At 35.4% G+C, this 20,647-nt stretch overlaps 1 protein-coding gene across 5 annotated transcripts in view; it reads right to left on the minus strand.

The window, feature by feature from the left end:
• The window catches only part of STRN (striatin), a 91,514-nt gene that overhangs the window by 21,499 nt on the left and 49,368 nt on the right, over positions 1-20,647 (minus strand). For 3 of the 5 annotated variants that reach the window (XM_040496510.1, XM_040496511.1, XM_040496514.1), the window contains 7 exons: positions 19,126-19,293; positions 16,952-17,087; positions 11,719-11,854; positions 8,846-8,956; positions 6,697-6,783; positions 6,089-6,232; positions 1,446-1,582 (listed from right to left, as the gene is read on the minus strand). In XM_040496510.1, coding sequence (XP_040352444.1) covers positions 1,446-1,582; positions 6,089-6,232; positions 6,697-6,783; positions 8,846-8,956; positions 11,719-11,854; positions 16,952-17,087; positions 19,126-19,293 — 919 coding nt within the window. The remainder of the gene's footprint in view (positions 1-1,445; positions 1,583-6,088; positions 6,233-6,696; positions 6,784-8,845; positions 8,957-11,718; positions 11,855-16,951; positions 17,088-19,125; positions 19,294-20,647) is intronic. The other 2 variants (XM_040496512.1, XM_040496513.1) reach the window with 1 other exon arrangement.

The raw sequence follows: 20,647 nt of genomic DNA on the forward strand, positions 1-20,647 counted from the left end.
TCTCTCTCTCTCTCTCTCTCTCTCTCTCTCTCTCTCTCTCTCTCTCTCCCCCTCGCTCTCTGCCCCTCATGGGATTCTGTCTCTCTCTCTCTGCCCCTCGCTCATTTGCGCCCTCTCAAAAATAAGTACATACATACATAAAAATTAAATAAAATTAAAAAAATAAAAAGTTTGTCAAATATTAGATGAAAAAACAAAAGTCAACTAAATTGTGTTTTTATACACAACAGATGTAGAATATAAGAATACAAAACTACTGGAAACAAATATTTTTTAAAAACCTGTATCATATATGCAGAGAATGGGGAACCAAGAGCCCATTTAGATGAGGTTATTGTAGTAGTTCCAGGTGAAGAAAACAATGGAGTAGGATGAAAAGTAAAAAACAGCTAACGATTTTAGGTATTTTTGGAGGAAGAACCCAAAAGACTTACTAATGGACTTAGCAAAGAGTGAGAATTTTGATTTGTAGGAAGAGGAGTGAGTGGTGAGGTTCCTCTTTGGAGCACATCCTTCTCACATCCATGGTTTGCTTAAGCATCCATCTTTACAGCCCCCATGTGGTAGGAGCTATACTGTGTTCTCCAACAAAGATAATGAGGTATCAAAGTGAGACCATTTTCATCAAGACAAGACAGGTTGTAAATACTTTATAAAACAAGCAACTGTTTTTCTGACAATTTAAATGTAGTTATAAAACAACTGTGTTTGGGATTAAGTAAATGCATGCATGTGTAAAGGTATGACAATTTCAGTTTTGGTCTAAATCACTGATGGGTCGGCCTTAACATCTTCAAGACACCCTGTAGACATCCCTGCCTAACAATAACTAAAATCTCCTGTAGACCAAGTATTCACTGATAATGTACTGGAGAAGAAACTCAAATGTTGCCATTAGGGAGGCATGAATTTCAAGTGATCTCTGGTGCCTTAAAACATAAAACCCGGGGCGCCTGGGTGGCGCAGTCGGTTAAGCGTCCGACTTCAGCCAGGTCACGATCTGGCGGTCCGTGAGTTCGAGCCCCGCGTCAGGCTCTGGGCTGATGGCTCGGAGCCTGGAGCCTGTTTCCGATTCTGTGTCTCCCTCTCTCTCTGCCCCTCCCCCGTTCATGCTCTGTCTCTCTCTGTCCCAAAAATAAACGTTGAAAAAAAAATTTAGAAAAAAAAAAAAAAACAAACATAAAACCCAAACTTGGTAACAGAAAGGGAATTCTTTCCCTTAATCTAAAACCAATAAACAAGATATAAAAACTTACGGATTTAGGCAAAGACCATAATTTTAATCTCTACACAATGTGAAAAATACTGTATTTTCAAAGTTTGCAATTAAAACAGAACCAAATTCTATACCTGTAAAGAAATTTTACCACTGTTATCTTTTTCTATTAGGTTAACTTTTTATTTTTAAGAAATGAAAAAACAACAAAAATAAAACCATGACTCACATCATAAGTTAGTGAATCTGCTTCATTGGCCACTGTAAGTCCAGCCAATTCTCCAAGTCCCAGTTCACTTTCAAGGGCTTCATCTGCTCCCATGATGAAGGACTTCCCAGAAGAAGGAGGAAAGGTCAATGCTTCCACTGAAGGGGGAAGACAGAAGACACATAAAAAAACTTCTAAAGTGTAAACAGTCTCTTAAGGGCATGTCTATATTTGATTATTTTTATTTTTATTTTTTTTTAATTTTTTTTTCAACGTTTTTTTATTTATTTTTGGGACAGAGAGAGACAGAGCATGAACGGGGGAGGGGCAGAGAGAGAGGGAGACACAGAATCGGAAACAGGCTCCAGGTTCTGAGTCATCAGCCCAGAGCCTGACGCGGGGCTCGAACTCAAGGACTGCGAGATCGTGACCTGGCTGAAGTCAGACACTTAACCGACTGCGCCACCCAGGCGCCCCTATATTTGATTATTTTTAAATGCATTCAAACACAGTAAAATTCAGTGAGCAGAAAATCCTCAAGAACTGGTTGCTTTTTCCGTATCTTAACCATAGGCAAAGGTATCTCATTTGAAAAGTACAACACAAGGGGCCTGTGGGTGGCTCAGTCGGTTAAGCATCTGACTTTGGTTCAGATCATGATCTTGCTGTTTGTGGGTTCGGGCCCCGCATTGGGCTCTCTGCAGCCCCTGTAGATCCCACATTGGATCCTCTGGCTCCCTCTCTCCTCTCTCTCAAAAATAAATAAACATTAAAAAAAAGAAAGAGAAAAAAGAAAAGTACAACAGGAAACAAATCCAATAGACCATTGTCCCTTCTTTTTCACTATACAAAAAAATAATACGACTAAAGCAAAGTAGGCTTTCCTCGTTTGCTATTTCATGTTAATTACTCAAATTACTTCCATCAAATATTAAACATAAGTAACAAGTGATCTGAACACTCCTGGTCTCATTCAAAATAAAATTGCTTAATTCTGTAACTCGGAAGAATACAGAAAATTTCAAGTGAAAATGGTTATTACAACTGGGGTGCGTGGGTGGCTCAGTTAAGCGTCTGACTCTTGATTTCAGCTCAGGTCATGATCTCACAGTTCGTGAATTTGAGCCCCACATTAGGCTCCATGCTGACAGCACAGAGTCTGCTTGGGATTCTCTCTCTCCCTTTCTCTCTGCCTCTCCCCTGCTTATGGTGCATTCTCTCTCTCTCTCTCAAAATAAATCAACATTAAAAAAAAAAGAAAGAAGTAAAATAGTTACAACTATAAAATATGCCTATATGAGGCAAACTTAATGTTGGTGTTAGAACTCAGGACTGCGTCTGGAGAGAAGGGGAGAAGCAGTAACTTGAAGCCCAAGCAGCCCTTCAAGACCCTGGTAATGTTCGGATTCTGACCGAGGGAGTGGTAACACAGCTGGGTTCACTTTGTGATAATTCACTGACCTGCTCCCTTACCACTTCTACAGTTTTCCACAGGTATAGTTCAGTTAAAACTATACTGAACTATAAGTGGATTTCTTTTCACTATAAGTGGATTTTTATTTCAAAGACTTTTTTTTAACGACGTGTCCGTTTGAACAGTTTCATTAACCGCGAGCTGACGCCATATCTTCTTTGTAATAGATGACACTGAACATACCAATCCAATTCCTCCAATCACCATCATAGAAGAATCAGTTAAAAGCAAAATGCCAAAGTAAAACAGGAGTTTTACCTAATTTGGTCAATAGTAAATTGTTGATTTTTATAAATGCAATTATGCTGGCAAACTGTAAAAGATAGTCTTTGAGTAGTTTTCTAGAGGTGGTTACTTTACTAATAACAAAAACATTTATAAGTTGATAAGACGAATTTAACAGTTTAAACTCCGGCTGCTAAAAAATGTTTTGTTTCCTTAAGAAAAACAAGTCAATATATAAATTAGCATATGTAGAAAACTGGATTTAAAGGTGTTTTTCAGCTTTAAATTATGTAAGTTTAGATTCAATCATAAGTATTTGTTGAAGAAATGAAAGAATAGTTATGTCTTAAAAATAGTAGACATAAGAGTTATGTCTTAAAACCCCTGTAAGAACAAAGGAGAACATAAATTAAGACCTTATGCAATTAAAACCACCATGCAATAAAGCAGCAATAATAAAAATGGGTTTTACCCAAACATACCACATATCCTCTGAGGGGTTCGAGCAGCTCTCACATTAACTACTGCAGGGTGGAGACTGTTTAGGTTAGAATAGCAATTTTCATGCCAAATTTCAATCAAATGACTCACAGGAGACTATGAGACTGGGTCTTCAGCCAGGTGTTTTGTTTGTTTTCATTTCTACTGTATCCAGACAACTTTGTTCAGGTGTGAAATAAAAAGGACTCTTAAAAACAAGACTAAGATTCATGGGATTTGAGCATACACTCTGTTTGGGCTAATTTAAACAATGCTCTAAAAATGGCCATGTAAAACCTTGAAACAAAGGCAGAGCTGCTTCCAGCACACTCCCTGGCTAAGCCAGCAGACCCGAGGGCCAGAGGGAGCGACCATGGGCAGAACTCTAAGACTCCTTACAACTTGAGACGATAGGCCACATTTCTTCAGCTTTTACAAAATTATTTAACTGTGCCTCTTTACTATTTACAGTTAAATAATTAAAACAAAACCATTAAAACAAAAATAAAGTGATAAACATTTATAGCACACACAGGCTATGGACACTTTTTCTGAAACTAAACTGGAGACCAAGAGGCATCATTCATGGGCAATTAAATACACCGTGTATTTCTTACATACTTCTTATATTTTTGAAAACCTTTCACTGAGGAAAAAAGCTTATAGCACCCATGTTAGAGATAGTAAGTTAGATATTCAATGCTTCAGTTTTAAGGTTCTTCAATATTTTTTCCCATGAAGGGCACTTTCTGTGGCTTATGTAATGCTTCTATACATTTGTCATTTAGTATATAGTACTTATTCTGTCTCTGTTATTAGAATTCTGCAAGATGAAATCTCTGATAAAACTCTTTAGTAGGAGTTACTAGAACAAAAGAAAAATGAACTTCTTATCTAGACTTGATCTTAGAATAACAAACTGATTAAAATTCTCACATGGATAGTGTCAAGTGAATGTATCTCCTAGAGGACAACACACACACCTAATGAGGCCCATGACTTCACATCTTTAATTCAAAAGACGTCTCTATATCAAAGAAATTGTGTATTTAGAGTATAAAGGTGTAATGTACAAGTCTTCGTTACTTAATGTATGAGTAATAAATTCCAGGTATACTATGTATAAAATTAACTCTAATAAATAACTAACCATGTGATGGTCAAAAGTTTCATTTAAAAAGTACTCCGACCATGAAAATCTGTCCATCAAGGTTCTATCAGTTTATGTCTCTCTAAAATGTAACTGAATTTAAAACCCAAGAAAGAAAAACACTTATGATTTTTCTGTGGCTTTTTCTCTGTTTTATTCAATAAATAGTAATTTGAAGAAGCATACTCACTGCAAACAATTACAGTATTTAAATTCAGGCAATTTTAAAAAATAAATATTGAAAAATATTTATTAATCATTAAGGTTCCTTTTACATCATACTGGATTTTCAGCTAATGTAAATACATACTTTAAAATCAATTTCTAGGGGTGCCTGGGTGGCTCAGTCAGTTAAGCACCTGACTCTTGATTTCGGGTCAGGTCATGATCTCATGGTTCGTGGGTTCAAGCCCCCACATCATGCTTTGTGTTGACAGCATGCAGAGCCTGCTTGGAATTCTCTCTGCCCCTCCCCCCACTTGCACATACACTTTTTCTCTCTCTCTCTCAAAATAATAAACATTAAAAAAAAGTTTAGATCAATTTCTACATATAAGCATTTTATCTATTTATAAATAGATAAGTCAGAACTTATGTCTAGAAAACAGGCAGAATTGTATTTAAATATCGTAAGACGGTACTGTAAAAAACTGGGAACCTAAATATCCAAAAGGGATATGGTGAAGTATCAAGTCTAAAATATAATGTGTAATCTCAAAATTATAATGATGAAAGTTGTTTTGGGACTTTATGTTACATAAATAAAACAAGATAGAATTACTCTATGTGGTGACTGTAACTTTGTTAAAAAAAATACACACAGTTAGACAAGGACTGAAAGGGAACAAAGAAACACAGTTGCAAGTGTGAGTAGACTTTCAGGTGTCCTTGGGGGGGGGGCCCCCGTTTTCACTTATCAATGACAAACTTTAAAGAAAACATCTGAAAATATTTATGTGAATCTCGAAGTAAACATTTACTACCTATCATATGGACTTAATTTTCTTCTTGTTGCAGTAGGGTGAATAAAACAGCCTATACATACCAAATACACGGCTTCTAGGGAGGTGGACTAAAATCTGGAGTTGGACTTGCTGTTTATGCACCCTTTTCAAGTCTAACAGATTGAAGGGGGAATCAAACCCCTTGAATGTAAGAAAGCCTACATTTGGGGAACACCATGTCGATCAAACATACGTAAAATAAAGTTATTTTCTTAGGAAAGTCCTTTCTAATAACTGAATTTAGATATGCATGTGTGTGTGTGTGTGTGTGTGTGTGTGTGTGTGTGTGTGTGTGTGTGTATGCGCGCACTCGGGAGTGTCATATACTTACCTTCGTCTGCCCTATTTATTTCGTGTTCTGGAAGCCTGGAGCTGGTGGGTCTGGAAGGTGAACCCACAGATGGCTGTAACGAGGGAAGTTCATCAACATCTCTCAAGTTAGCAAGCATATCTTGTAGTTTTGACCTATTGGGCCCTAGCCCAGAAATAGGGAGGAAGAGAACAAAAAAGAATGGAATTATCCAACTGTATCAAAATGGTGCCATAAACCGTATTCACATTTGCTTACATTCACCTTTAAAACTACCCTACTATATTAAAAAGTAATTACTTTCCAAGTTTTCAAATTATTTTAAAAGTTTATTTCTTGAGAAGAATTATGTTTTACATATATTTTTAAAATTAAGCTAATGGAATAATATCGCTATTTCAATAAAAAATCATGTTCATATGCAATTTGGACCATTAAAAATAATAGCATTCTTTTAATCCTTATATATTGCTCTAAATGACGACAGATACCAGGGATCGTGAAGCTACTGTGTACTGAGTTAAACGGCAACATTCCTTTTTGTCCATTTATGTGAAGTTGCATTCACTGCCTTACATCCTGAAGCTATGGTACCCGAGGTGAAGTCTCATACCCTACTGATTACTTACCTGAACTTTGATTCTTCATTCTCCCACATCCCTGTTTTGACTGTTTTATATAGGATAGAGGCTGAAACAGATCTTCGGTAGTTTTTCCTGTTACAAGTTTAATTAAGAATGGGAAAATCTTACCCATAGTCCATTATGGTTTTTTTTCCTATACCAGCAAAGAATACAACTATTTTTAAGCAATTTTAACTACTACCTAGAAATATATTTCAAGACCGTATGATTGGAGTACACGATTTGACTGGAAATATTTCTACTGGCCCATATCAATAGGAATCAAATTTTTCCAACAGTAAACGTTCAATTAAAAAGATATTTGTGGGGGTTTGTAAATTTCTGCTTCATACCAGGTCAAAGTTTTGCTTCAGTTCTGTTTTTACCATGTCTTCACTTGTTCCCAGATCACCATTTTATGAAAACAGTGTGAACTGATGATGATAAACAAAATGTGTGGAGCCTCACCCTGCAGTCCCTCTACCCTAAGATATTAAAATTTCTCCCCCTGTAGTCATTTTTCTTTGTCATACAAAAAAACTATGTGCTATATACCTGCATGCTGATCATAATCTCCAGATTCAGGAAAGCCAATAGCTTCCATTAGTAGGAATACGGTTCCAGTCAAATGGTGCCATTGTAGATCGGAAGTGCTAAATGCCAACTATAGCAATGTCTTGATATTTGACAAGAACTGAATAACCAGTATAATAGTAGGTGGATTCTACGTAAATCCTGGATACCCTTCCAAATGAGAGATTTTTTACATTTCAAAACATTATTGTAGCATAATGACTTAAAGAAATATCAACTTATGTCAACCTGAAAATTAAAATATTCTTTCTCATTTATGACATTTGCATTAAAATTTCAGTGTAACTGGTTTTGCCATGGCTCTGAAAAGCCCTAGTAAATCATGTCTCATTACTGTTCAAGATCACATTTATTATCCATACATTTGGATAAAAAGTACAAAATGCTCTTAATGTTTTAATATTAATATTTCTCATTATAATTTAATTTATATTGAGAAGGCATCAAATAATAGTTCTTAGTTATGTAATCGTTACAAGCATAACATCAAAAATAGCCACTGACTTTTTAATCCATTCAAGTTAAATACTTGTAACTCCTAGCATATTTTAAATAAAGATTTGAATTGTTTATCAATAACAACTACGCTTTTTCCAACTTTTAAATACATGTTTCACTAAACTGGATTTTAATCCCACTTTACACTACTTTAATATCCCAAAGGATACAATTCCTTTTGCCATAAAAGGGAGACCCATGTGCATATGGTCAACGGGAGTGGAAGCACAGGAGGTAGTTTAGCTTTGCTGTCCTAAAAAGGTGTTTTAGATGGTTTTCAGGGATGCTTGAAAGCTTCTTCAAGGTTTCTACTTTACATACTTAATTACATCTACTGCTAAACCTAATAATTTGCATAATTATATATATATACATATATATGTATATATATATATGGTTATATATGGTTCACAGGGCTAGCAATTTCATTTTAGCTTCCAGTTTTTATATGGCAGACATCTTATTAAAAAGAAAAAAGCTAATTGGCAATATTATTATAAATGAAATTGACCAAAATTCTTAAATTAGAAAATAAATACTTTTAAAAGTTGTGTATTTGACTCTCTGCCCTGTATAGCATATAGTAGTGAGAGCAAATGAACTGTGTGTTATGAACACAGTTTCAGGGGTAGAAATTAACTTTCTGTCTCCAAGGTCTAAAATTATATGCAGTAATTTTGGTGGATTGCCAGAGGGTCAAACTAGATGAGATTTAAAACTGTCAACAGTGAAAAATCATTGTGGTAATTAAGCACATATACTTTAAAAATGAAATTATCACTATGTTTTGAATATATAGTTCCATATTCTCACAAGGCTCTAGATTTATTATTGGGATATATTATGATTCCATAATCAGAAGCATGGTTGTTTTTATTTTTTTAAGGTCACAATCAAATAACTAACCACTTAATTTCAACCCCTGAGAGCAGATGAAAACGAAAGAGACCAGGAGCAGAAAAGAAAAAGAGTAAGTGGTTTTAGGAAAACATTGGGGAAAAAAATTGGGGGATATAAAAAAAGGAAAGATTTATGGTTTACAGATACAATGTTTTCCACTTACTCTTCACCCCCTTTTTCCCCTTTCTCTCCTTTTTGTATTGTTCCTTGAGTTTGGTAATTACTCCCTGGTCCACATTCCAGGCTTCAGGCATGAGACACTGGTCTTCCTTTTCTAAATAGAGTAAAACAAATGAAATAGTCTTTTTAAATTAAATATTGAACACTATAAGTCAATTCACTGTTGTGTCACTGAATGACAACAACCATTTTCTTCAATGTAACACTAATTTTAAAGTTATTGCTTATAAGTCATACAAAATGTAATATCTAAGAAACGACAATTCAATTTCCTAGGTAATAATATTAAATTTCTCTTGAAAGAAACAGAAAAAAACACTAGAAGATTTGAGTGACTTTTATTAAATTATGCCCCACAACTCTATAATGAGAAGCCCTCATTTTCATTCCATTTTCTGAATTTAGTTATGACTGACTCACAAAAAAAAACACATTAATTTATGTAATGAGAGAAGATTATTATTAAGAGATTATACAAAACAGTCTTCAATGATCTTTTCATTTCAAAAATTTTATATTTTTGGCATGTGTTCATCAACTAATCATTTTTTTTACAGGCCTTATAAACAGCACTTTGTAAACTTATCAATCAACCTTCATTCAAAATTTAAAGCAATTTAAGTGATTTGTTAGCCTATAAGTTCTTAAACAGGAAACTGAGCTTCTAGCAGATAAGAAATTCAATCATTAATTTTCACTATTTCAAGAGAAGAAAATTTAAGGAGTAAATATGTTACATATTTTATACTTAGTATAAATTTATATACTATATAACATTATGTGTTAGCTCAGAACTCTTGCTTGAACTCAAGACTCATATCCAACTGCCCACTCTACATTTCCATGAGAAATTCTAAAAGATATCTCCAACTAAACATATAAAATCAAATTCCCCCCTTTTCCAAATCCAATGTTTCATCCTGCCATTTGCTCAGACCAAAAAACTCCCTTTCTTTCACACCTCACATCAAATATTTCAGGAAATACTGTTTTTTCTACCTTCCAAACACATCTAGAATCTGACTACTTAGCACATACACTACTTTTCTAATCACTCTGTCTCTTGCTAGAATTACTACAATAATTGCCCCCTTTCCCCTAACATCAAGATTATTACCAACAATGGCTACTATAGGTAGTCTTTCTCAATACAGCAGCCAGAATGATGCTTTAAAAGTCAGACCATGTCACCCTTCTGCTCAAATTCCCCTGTAGTTCCCCATCTCACCAGTGGTCTATGGCCCTACACAATTTGATCATTTGTTACCATATTCCCCTTAGAATCACTCTGCTTCAGCCATTCTGGTGTCCCAGAATCCTCAAGCATATGAGGGCTACTGCTATCCTGGGGCATTTGCTGTAGCTTTTTTTTTTTTTCCTGAATATTCCTCCCCTAGATATCTTACTGTCAACCCATCAATCCACTTCAAGTCTTTTGTCCAGATGTTACCCCTCAATGGGGCCTACCCCATTACAATTTTAAATTGTAATCTGTCTCCTCCAGGCCACCCTGAGCCCAGCACTCCCTATCTCCTTTACTCTGTTCTACTTTTTCTATTTCCCACAACATTTATCACCTTCTGACATGCTCTATTATTTATGTTTATTGCTTACTGGCTATATTCCCTTAGCAGACTATATGGACCACAAGGGTAAGGATCTTCACCAAATGACTTGGCACATAGAAGGCACTTTATCAATATTTGTTAGATGACTGGAATAAATCTAAATGAATCAGAACAAACAGGAATCTATTTTTAAGAAGTTTAAATTTCAATCTACAGTTTTAAGAACTTTATTGGGCCTCTAAATATACTAAACACAATAAATTTTAAAACTCTCAACATTTTTATAGCTCTAACTATAATCTATCAATAATAAAAATACTCTATTTTTCCAGAAAGATCTAACAATTTAAAATGTTAATATTTCGGGGCGCCTGGGTGGCTCAGTCGGTTGGGCATCCGACTTCGGCTCAGGTCATGATCTCACGGTTCGTGGGTTTGAGCCCCGCATCAGCCTCTGTGCTGACAACTCAGAGCCTGGAGCCTGTTTCACATTCTGTGTCTCCCTCTCTATCTGCCCCTCCCCCACTCCAGCTCTGTCTCCCTCTGTCTCAAAAAAAATTTTTTTTTAAATGTTAATATTTCATCAATCAGCTCTTAGTAATAAATTAAACTGGGTAGCTTTTGGATCCTAGAGTGTCTTCCATTTTTTTTTAATTAAAAGTTAAACCTTATTGTTATCTTCACTAGACTCACAACAATAGTAATGGAAGCTCACAGAAGATGTGTGGTGAAATCTGTTACTTGCCAGAAACTAACAAGATTCTTTTTTTTTTTAATATATGAAATTTATTGTCAAATTGGTTTCCATACAATTGGTTTCTATGCCTTGTACAAACTGATGAAATCTGCCTAGAATGAGTAACTACAATTTTTTAAATCTGTACTTCTTTTTGTACAGAAGATGCCAGAGATGAGTCTCTAAAACCCTCTATTACATTCTCATACTCAATTTCTACAAAATCTAGATTTACAAGTTCTACTATCTAGGCAGAAAACACAGAACAGTCTGTATACGGATTCAAATTATTTTCATGGATATTGCTTATATTTAAAAAAAAATAAGATAACCAATACAACTTTCTTTAAACAGACACACACGTGCACACACACACATGTACACACACAGATATATACACCGGATAAAAGGTGACAATAGTAAAAAGTTCATAGGATGTTCAACATTTCAACATTATGAGAAATTTACAGTGTTCTTCAAGATGTTGCCCTGCTGGTAAAATACTGGTTTCTTTTACTTAACGTCTCTGGTGGGATCCATATGCTTCCTTACCCCATTCTGTTCCATCGCCTGCACTTCTAGACTCACTGTCTCCTTCCTCTGATGTAACCAAGAAGTCAAACTCCTTTAGGGCTTCTTTTGTATCTCGATCTTCACTGCTATCAGGCAATGCTTTTTTCCTAACAATCTAACGAAAAAACATGCTAAATTAAAATTTTAGGATATATTATGGAATTTCTTTATTTTTTTTAACGTTTATTTATTTTTGAGACAGAGAGAAACAGAGCATGAACGGGGGAGCGTCAGAGAGAGGGAGACACAGAATCTGAAACAGGCTCCAGGCTCTGAGCTGTCAGCACAGAGCCCGACACGGGGCTTGAACTCACTGACCGCGAGATCATGACCTGAGCCGAAGTCAGCCACTTAACCGAATGAGCCACCGAGGTGCCCCTGGAATTAATTTAAATAAATAAAAACAGTATCCCTTTCAAATCGAATGAGAAAACCCAACTATTGGTTTCTTCAGAAAGTAGATCTTTGTTATGTTAAATAGCTGTAATACCTAACCAAATCAATGGAAAACGGGTCATTTTGAAAAGATACACATTACACATTTTAAAGTAACCATTTAAACTTTGTTCAATGATGGCTTGTTTTAAATAAACGAATGAAATCAGATATTGAAAACATTGTTATAGTCGATGAAAAATGTCCCTGACATACTACAGTACTAGGAGAACCACAACCATCTCTTACATTTCTTGGATGCAGCCTGTATAACGTGTAGACATTCTATTCTAACCAAAATGAGAAACATTTCACACAACAGTGCAAAGGTTTTACAGAATATAACCATGATAAAGGTTAGCTCTACTACATCATTCCCTTAAAAATCTAAAATCCCAAAATGCATGCCTTAAGACTTAGAAAGTATTCGGTTAGAGGGGGAAAAAAGGTTCCCATTACTATTTCTACTGTTCCAACCTGGCATCAGTTTTCTCCAATAACTCTCTACATATTTAAACTTTTTCTAAAACCTTGATCATTCAGAGTGTGACTTAACTTAGATTTACTAGAAAATCTGGCAAGCACTGTTATGTCTCATTCTATCTATTTAGGAATGTCTCTGGAATCACAAATCCAGTTGAAGGATTAAAATTTAGGCTTAAGGCATGCAGCGGTAATTTTTGAGATCTATATGCCGATACTCGTTATGAATCATTTTCTTTTTAGTCACCTGCACCACTAAGAGCCCAAAGAAATTAGGATGACTGGTTTGCAGTTTCTTTTGCTACAATGGACTCAGTATCTCAACTTCTCCAGACCTCAGCTTCTTCATTTCATGCAAAATGGAAATAGCATGAGCTGATCAAACTGTATCAGTGGGTTACTGTGAGTGGTTTAAAATTTTAAGGGTTCAACAGACTCATCAATAGGACAGACTAGAGTCTAGAAACAGACTCTAAGAGATAATACCTGACTTGTATTACCCTGTTCTCCTGCTCATTCCTGGTATCAGTTACCAATCATGGTGCTTTTCATCTAAGATCAGATACAGTCTCAAAAATCCTCAGTGCAGCACTCCAGGAAGCCACTATCAGAAGAAGAAAGCTGGTGCAATGAATGAAACCTTATCTGCCTTAACTGTCCTGGTGTGTGTGTGTGTGTGTGTGTGTGTGTGTGTGTGTGTGTGTGTGTAAACTGAACAGGAGAAATCAAGGATTCTTTAATGCTGCTAGAATAACTGGTTTAACTATTCAGAATATTTCCCTAAAATCAAGACATACTTTTATGTTTACAGCATATTCCAATCTCCCATCTATGAATCTATTAAACAAACAAAAAAAGCAAGACCAGTTTGACACACTGTGGTATAGAAAACCCATGCTGAAGGTGAATTCTTTTGTAACCACATGCCAATAATTTGTTCTAATTTTCCCTGGGCGGCCAGACCAAGGTCAAAAAGTACCTCTCAAGAGTTATGCCAAGAGAAGATGCTAACCTTCATTGCTCCACAAACACACTGCCTAATCCCTCTTCTTTTACCCTAGAGGCTTGATCCCTCTCTTTCCTTGACCCTGATGGGACACCAGATATAAATTAGATAGGCCATCACCAACATCTTGTAGATAGAGAATTCTTGTTCTCGATGCTTAACAAAAAGGGCAGAGAAAATACAGACTTACATTGAAAGTCTGAACGTATTTTCAACGTTCTTATTACTAGATATGGTATTAAGTCACAAAATTAACTCCTAATCTGTTCTAGGTTACATCTCCTCCACATAACCTTAAGAATGAAAATATGGCAACCTGCAGATCACTGTCTATCAAGTCTCCACAACCTAAACTCCTGTCGGTTTTTTTTTGTTGTTCTTATTTTTTTTTTTAATGTTTATTTATTTTTGAGAGGGAGAGAAACAGAGTGTTAGCGGGGGAGGGGCAGAGAGAGAGGGAGACACAGAATCGGAAGCAGGCCTCAGGCCCTGCACTGTCAACACAGAGCCCGACGAGGGGCTCGAACTCACAAACTGCGAGATCATGACCTGAGCCGAAGTCGGATGCTCAACCAAATGAGCCACCCAGGCACCCCAAAACTCCTGTGTTTTTAATGGTTAGGCATAGAAGAAAAGTATGGTTACCAACAAAGAGTAGGATTAGTAAATGGGAAGGGGTGGGGTTTGTTGTAATAAGCACATATTACTTTTCCTTACATCTAAGGTTCCACTCCACTCTTACCTTCAGTGAGTTTACAAATCAGCTTAAGAAATTAAGGCAGATACAAAAAAGTTAGGAGTTGTACAGGGTGCCACAAAGATTAGAAAAAGGGATAGAAGGTCCCTTTTCAAATCATTAGAAGAAATATAACATAAATAGGGACAAGACTGTGACTAACACAACAGTTAATGATTCTTAATCCCATTACTTTTCTTCCTAAGTATCTGAATGTGGAGACTAAATCTTGCTGGTGAAGTTACCCTTCAAAATTTTAAAGATAATCACTTTATATATACATGTATAATTTCAAGATCATTATTACACGTAACTAATGGTACTATGATAAGAATGAAGACCATGATGGTAAAGAAAAATAAGATGAAGAGGTTGGTCTTGAGGAAGAAGAAGGAAAGAGGAGGAAATGATCCAGAATGTAACTCAAAGAACAATCAAACTGTAATAGAGGGTAAAGAGCAAGATAAGAGAACACAGCAGTTTTTTGAAGATACCAAATTTTATAGCCTACACACAAATAAAAGTTACTAATGGCTTTGTTCCTATATTTTCGTAGTTGAATCTATTAAACGATTTTGATTAAAGAAATAACAGTTTAAAAACCTGTTTGTTCACGAAACATTTTAATAGAATAATTTTCAGCCATTCTCTATATAGCTTCATGATACGTTTTCTAAGTCATGCTTATTCATTGCTACATAGAGTTAGACTTTGAAAGTCCTTTTGGTATGTGGCTATTAACCTGCAGCCATGAAAATGAGTGTACAGTATCCTAAAAATTAGCAAAGCTTTACAAAGAAATTATTTGTTTAGAGATATTTTTTCCTGAAAAGCTAAAAGGATTTTTGAATCCAGTGCTTAAGTGGGGTTAAGTATTTTATATTAGCTGTGCCTTCACTGCTTGGTCACAGAATTGCTACAATCTGCACTAACTGGAAGATAGGAGATCTTTATGAATTTGATTACTTAAAAATTCTTGAAACCAGTTTATGGTTAGGAATTTCTAGGAAGACCATACTTAATACTTACAATAATCAACTTACAGATTTTCTTAATATTTAAATCAATATAATGGCTAACAAATAATGTAAAGCATCATAATCAGCGATCATTTACCACTGAGTTACGAATAAAGTATTTTGATGGGAAAATATGATCTCAATGCAATCAGCCCATAAAAATCACAAGGCAGTAGAAAATTTCCAAATGACTAGGACAGAGAAAAGGGATCATACAAGTTTAGGCATTTTATTTTCATATAGGAAATTAAAACACATGCTATTACTATGTATTTGCATACGAAAAATTGGGGGTGACTACTTGAAGTTCAAATAATGCCCATGACAAGCCTGTACCAGCAGAATGCTACTGAACAGTGGCTCAGGGAAATAAGAATCTGGAAGTAATAATTTGAGAGTCTCTGATGGAAGCAAACAGCATCAAGAACAGAGGAGTTACACCCAGAAAGCATATACATCATTTTCATACACAACATCTCATTTATTCCTCACAAAATCCTCTGAGGATAAGATGGGTATTATGACCTCTGTTTTACAAAGTAGAAAACTAAGCCTGAAGGATAAGAAGCACAGGTAACTAGTAACAGAAATGGAACTTAACCCCAAGGCTTTCAATTCTAGGTCCAGTCAGCTTCCCTACCTTGCTTTCTACCTTACTCTTCTTAAATACACATGGAAGAGGAAATGTAAACATTTTTCTAAACAAAGCATGACCTCATCTATTACTTAAAAGAGGAGAAGGATGGGAAGAAGAAGAGAGAGAAGAGAGGAGGAGGAGGAAAAAGAAGGGAGGAAAAAAGAAGAGAGGGAAAATAACAAGAGGGGCTGAAGGTGACAGAACGGAGAAGGGAAGAGAAGGGAGAAGAAGCAAGAGACACTTCTTATTCCAGGAAACTACCATGGGAAAGTCAATAAATTTATGAAGATCTAAACAAAACTGCAGAATAACTTTAAATCTGTTTGAAGAAATCTAATGGAAGAGTTCTGAGAGTCTATAACATTTGTCTACCAAAGCAACCCAGGCAAAAGTCACAAAAACCTCATCAATTAGAGGTGATGCCAGTCGCCATCAGGCACCATAATGGGTCTGTCAGTTCTATTGTCTTATAGCACCAATAACGCTGCATTGGTATAACACACACATTTTTACCACATTCACCAGCTCTGCAGAAATACTGAAATGTTTAATGAGCTAACCAGTCAAAGAGTAAGGACCTTTCAAGATTTTTTTTTTTTATATTTTAAGTAATCTCTCCACCCAACATGGGGCTCAAACTCACAACCCTGAGATCAAGAGTCACATGTACTACTAACTGAGCCAGCCAGGTGCCCCAAAGAGTGAGGACCTTTAAGAGAAAGCTGCCATCCTAAAAATATTCTTGAATTTTAACTCAATACTAAAACCTCTTAGATTAAATGTCCCCAAATTCACACACACAAAAAAAGTTAAGAGTTTAGGTTGAAGAACACAGATTATTTTTAAAGTACACATAATGATCCCTAAAAATATTAATATCTGAGTAACCAACTCACCGTTGAAGTATCAATGATGCTTTTTTCTCTTCCATCAATGTCATCATCTTCATCTTCATCACTGAAATCTGCAGCTGCACTTTCAAGGAATTTGAAATTATCCAGCACGGAGGCAGAATCTGTTAACTCGGATTTTCTGGTTTAAAACATGTGCGTCTTGCTCAGTTCATTTTTTAAACGTAACATAAGAATTAATCCATGATATGCTGCATTAACTTGTCTATATTATAACTATGACCCCTCAAATCATGTTATGAACGACACTGATTCTTATCCATTACATTTCCATGGATTTTAATTGGAAAAGCACTATAGGAAGTGGTTACTCTTAAAGTACTTTACAATCATAACTATTCAGACTAATGGCCCCTCCTGATTCAGTATTCTTTTGATCCTTTTTTTTTTTTTAATTTTTTTTTTTCAACGTTTATTTATTTTTGGGACAGAGAGAGAGCATGAACGGGGGAGGAGCAGAGAGAGGGAGACACAGAATCGGAAACAGGCTCCAGGCTCTGAGCCATCAGCCCAGAGCCTGACGCGGGGCTCGAACTCACGGACCGTGAGATCGTGACCTGGCTGAAGTCGGACGCTTAACCGACTGCGCCACCCAGGCACCCCAGTATTCTTTTGATCCTTAAGTCAAACTTAATGTATTTCTTTTTAAAAATATTTTCTTTTTAAACATTTAAAAATATTTTCTATTTTTCTCTGTTCTTTTACCCTCTGCAACTCTTCCTCCAACAATATAAATTTCTATAACTAAAAAAATAACTAGTAGGTCAATTTTCTCTGATGCAATCTTACATTTCTGCTGAACAGCTAAGGAGCTGAAAAAAGTAAATGTGCACATGAAATAACTTATTAGTCAAACTAATACAATTTTAATTTAGTCCCTCAAAATAAATCTAGTAAATAATTTCCTAATAGCCAGAATAGAATGATTTCTCTCCAGTTCATTAGGAAATGTTTTAGATAAAAGGCATTTTCTTAAAAAAAAAAAAAATTAACCACAACTATGGACAAAATTTTCAAAACAGATACATCTCAAATTTCAAATCTGTTGAGAGCTATGTTTTTGTTTTTTTTCCACCCTATTCTCTATCCCTACATAAATCAGACAGATTCAGAATAATACCCTTTTCAGTTTCAAAACACAGGTCAAGGACAAAACACAAGACAATTAGAGTGGTCTTTTCTGAACATCTTTACAATGACTTACAATAACCCTTTAGGTAAAACTATAATCAGGAATAAGGCCTGCATTGTTTGTATTTACACAAAGAAACAATCTAATCTTACATTTATAAAAACAAGTTAATGTAGTCTTAGTTATTACTGAATACATTTAAGAAGGCTCCAATGACATTTGTTTAGAGAACTTATAAGTCCTATTTTTGAGCCTTTACCCATATCCCATAATTTTAACATTCCAACTAACAGAAACAATGTTCCTACTAGAAAATGTATAGAGTTCAATTTAAACCATTCTTATGGCTTTAACATGCATTAAAATGAAGTAACATAATATTTAGACTTTCATAGAATCTTTGGCTTTTTATTTAAGAATCATGCCAACATTTTGTTCAATAAAGAATCTCCTTATTTAACTGTTCATGTTCATTTTAAACAAAATTACATGTAATTGTATGACATATGATCCAAAATGCAAAACAAAATATTTCAAATAGCTATTGAATTTCTCACACTGATTCTATCAATTAAAAACATAAACTTAAAATAGATAATTTTCAAAAGAAAGAGGGGTTACAGTATTATTAAATACACAAACATGGTTAAAAGTTTTACTTCTAAAAAATTTGAGGAATTTATAGGAGTTCTAGGTCACCAGGAATGAAATTTCATTTTTACAGATTTGAACTGAATTTTGAAAGATGATCTTTTGTGAAGTTCTAACAGTAAGTGACTGAGCTTCAAGATATTAAAATCTGTATTAAATCTATAAATTTCAAGCAAATAAAAATATCTTAAACAAAAAATATTATAATAATCACAAATAACTCTAATCCCTATAGGTTATCTTCTACCAAATGAAATTTCCATTTTTTAATTAAACTTTATAAAAAAATTATTCCTGTAACAGTATCTAAAATTGCAAGTATCACAAGTGTCACCCATAAACCAAAATTATTTAGTAACCCAGACAAAATACTCACCCAATCATTGCTGTCTCTTTAACTTCAGCCTCTGTGCCATTTATAACTGAGTCCTGATTTCTGTCATCTTCCCTGTCCGTGACGTCACTTGAAAAGCCCAAGAGAGCTCGTACTCGTTTAGATTTCACATCTAGAATAGTATCCGTGTAACCCACCTCCTGTAGATACCTGTGTGCGAAGAGGATCCTTACAATCCAGTCATTTTGGAATCAGTATTCTATAACTTAACATGTAAATAAAAGTATTTCTTTAAATCCATTGCCTGCAGAAGACTTAACAGTACAGTACTATGCTGGTAAGACTGGCTAATAAATAATCTTCCAGCTGCCAGATGGAGATGTCTCTTGCAGTACCAGCCTCTACGGTCACTGAAAAAAATCAAAGAACTATACAATACACTATTCATTACATTTATCATAAGAAGAAGCTGTTCCTTAATATACCTAATAGCACATTCTTTCTTCTAGGCAGGATTGGAGCAAACTCACTCTCAGATCCTTAATAAATTACTATTTTATAACAGTAATTATTATAACCAGTACTCTTTTTACATTTCTGCTATGAAGTGTTTTTGGATCAACTGTCTGAGAGCTAGAGAGAATATTTCTAGCATATCTGCATTCCTCCAAGACATACAAGAAGAGTACATTCCAAAGAGTCATTTCTACAGAAAGGAAGCTTTTATCCTAAGCCAACTCTAAAGTAAAAATAGCCCACAATTCAATTGTGGATGTGGGATGCGTGTGTGCACGTGGGTGTGTGTGATACTGAGAGCCAGAGGCACAGAAAAAATAGGTTTGTACTGAGAGCTAGACCTGGTTCTAAAGCCCATTTCTGCCACTTTCTTCCTGCGTAACTTTAATTCTCCTGAACTTCAGCTTTCTTCCCTCCTAAGAGTGACACATCTAATACACTGGGTGGCATACAGAAGGCATTCGTTATCCTTTAACAGCAAAGATCGATCAAAAAAGACCAAAAACGGTAGCAGCAAAAACATGAAAAAGGCAAACGTCATGCCAAAATACTGTCATTAACCAATGTGACAGACAAATATTAGGCATGAACCTATAAGTAAGCATCAAGTCTATGAAATGAAAGAGAAAACAAAGGCGGACAAGATAATTAGTTTCAGGTCAGTTTATTTCAAGATCAGGTATTAACAGATTACAGCTCAAAGAGATATTTCACAAAGATGTGTGACTGAAATGGAGTAAGTGTATCTTACCAAATCAAGACACTCATTTTTCAATACTATCCAATATTTATAGAAAGGTTTTGATGAGGGGCACTCAGGTGGCTCAGTAGGTTAAGCGTCTGACTCTCAGTGTCAGTTTAGGCAATGATCTCACGGTTAGTGAGATCAAGCCCCGCATCAGGCTCCATGTTGGCGGCACAGAGCCTGCTTGGGATTCTGTCTCTCCCTCCCTTTCTGCTCTTTTCCTGTATGTGCACGTGCACACTCTTGCTCTCTCTTTTAAAATAAAATAAACTAGGGGCGCCTGGGTGGCGCAGTCGGTTAAGC

This window comes from Herpailurus yagouaroundi, unplaced genomic scaffold (assembly GCF_014898765.1).
Source record: "Herpailurus yagouaroundi ecotype Mexico unplaced genomic scaffold, PumYag 188, whole genome shotgun sequence".
In the NCBI taxonomy this organism is placed as follows: Eukaryota; Metazoa; Chordata; class Mammalia; order Carnivora; family Felidae; genus Herpailurus; species Herpailurus yagouaroundi.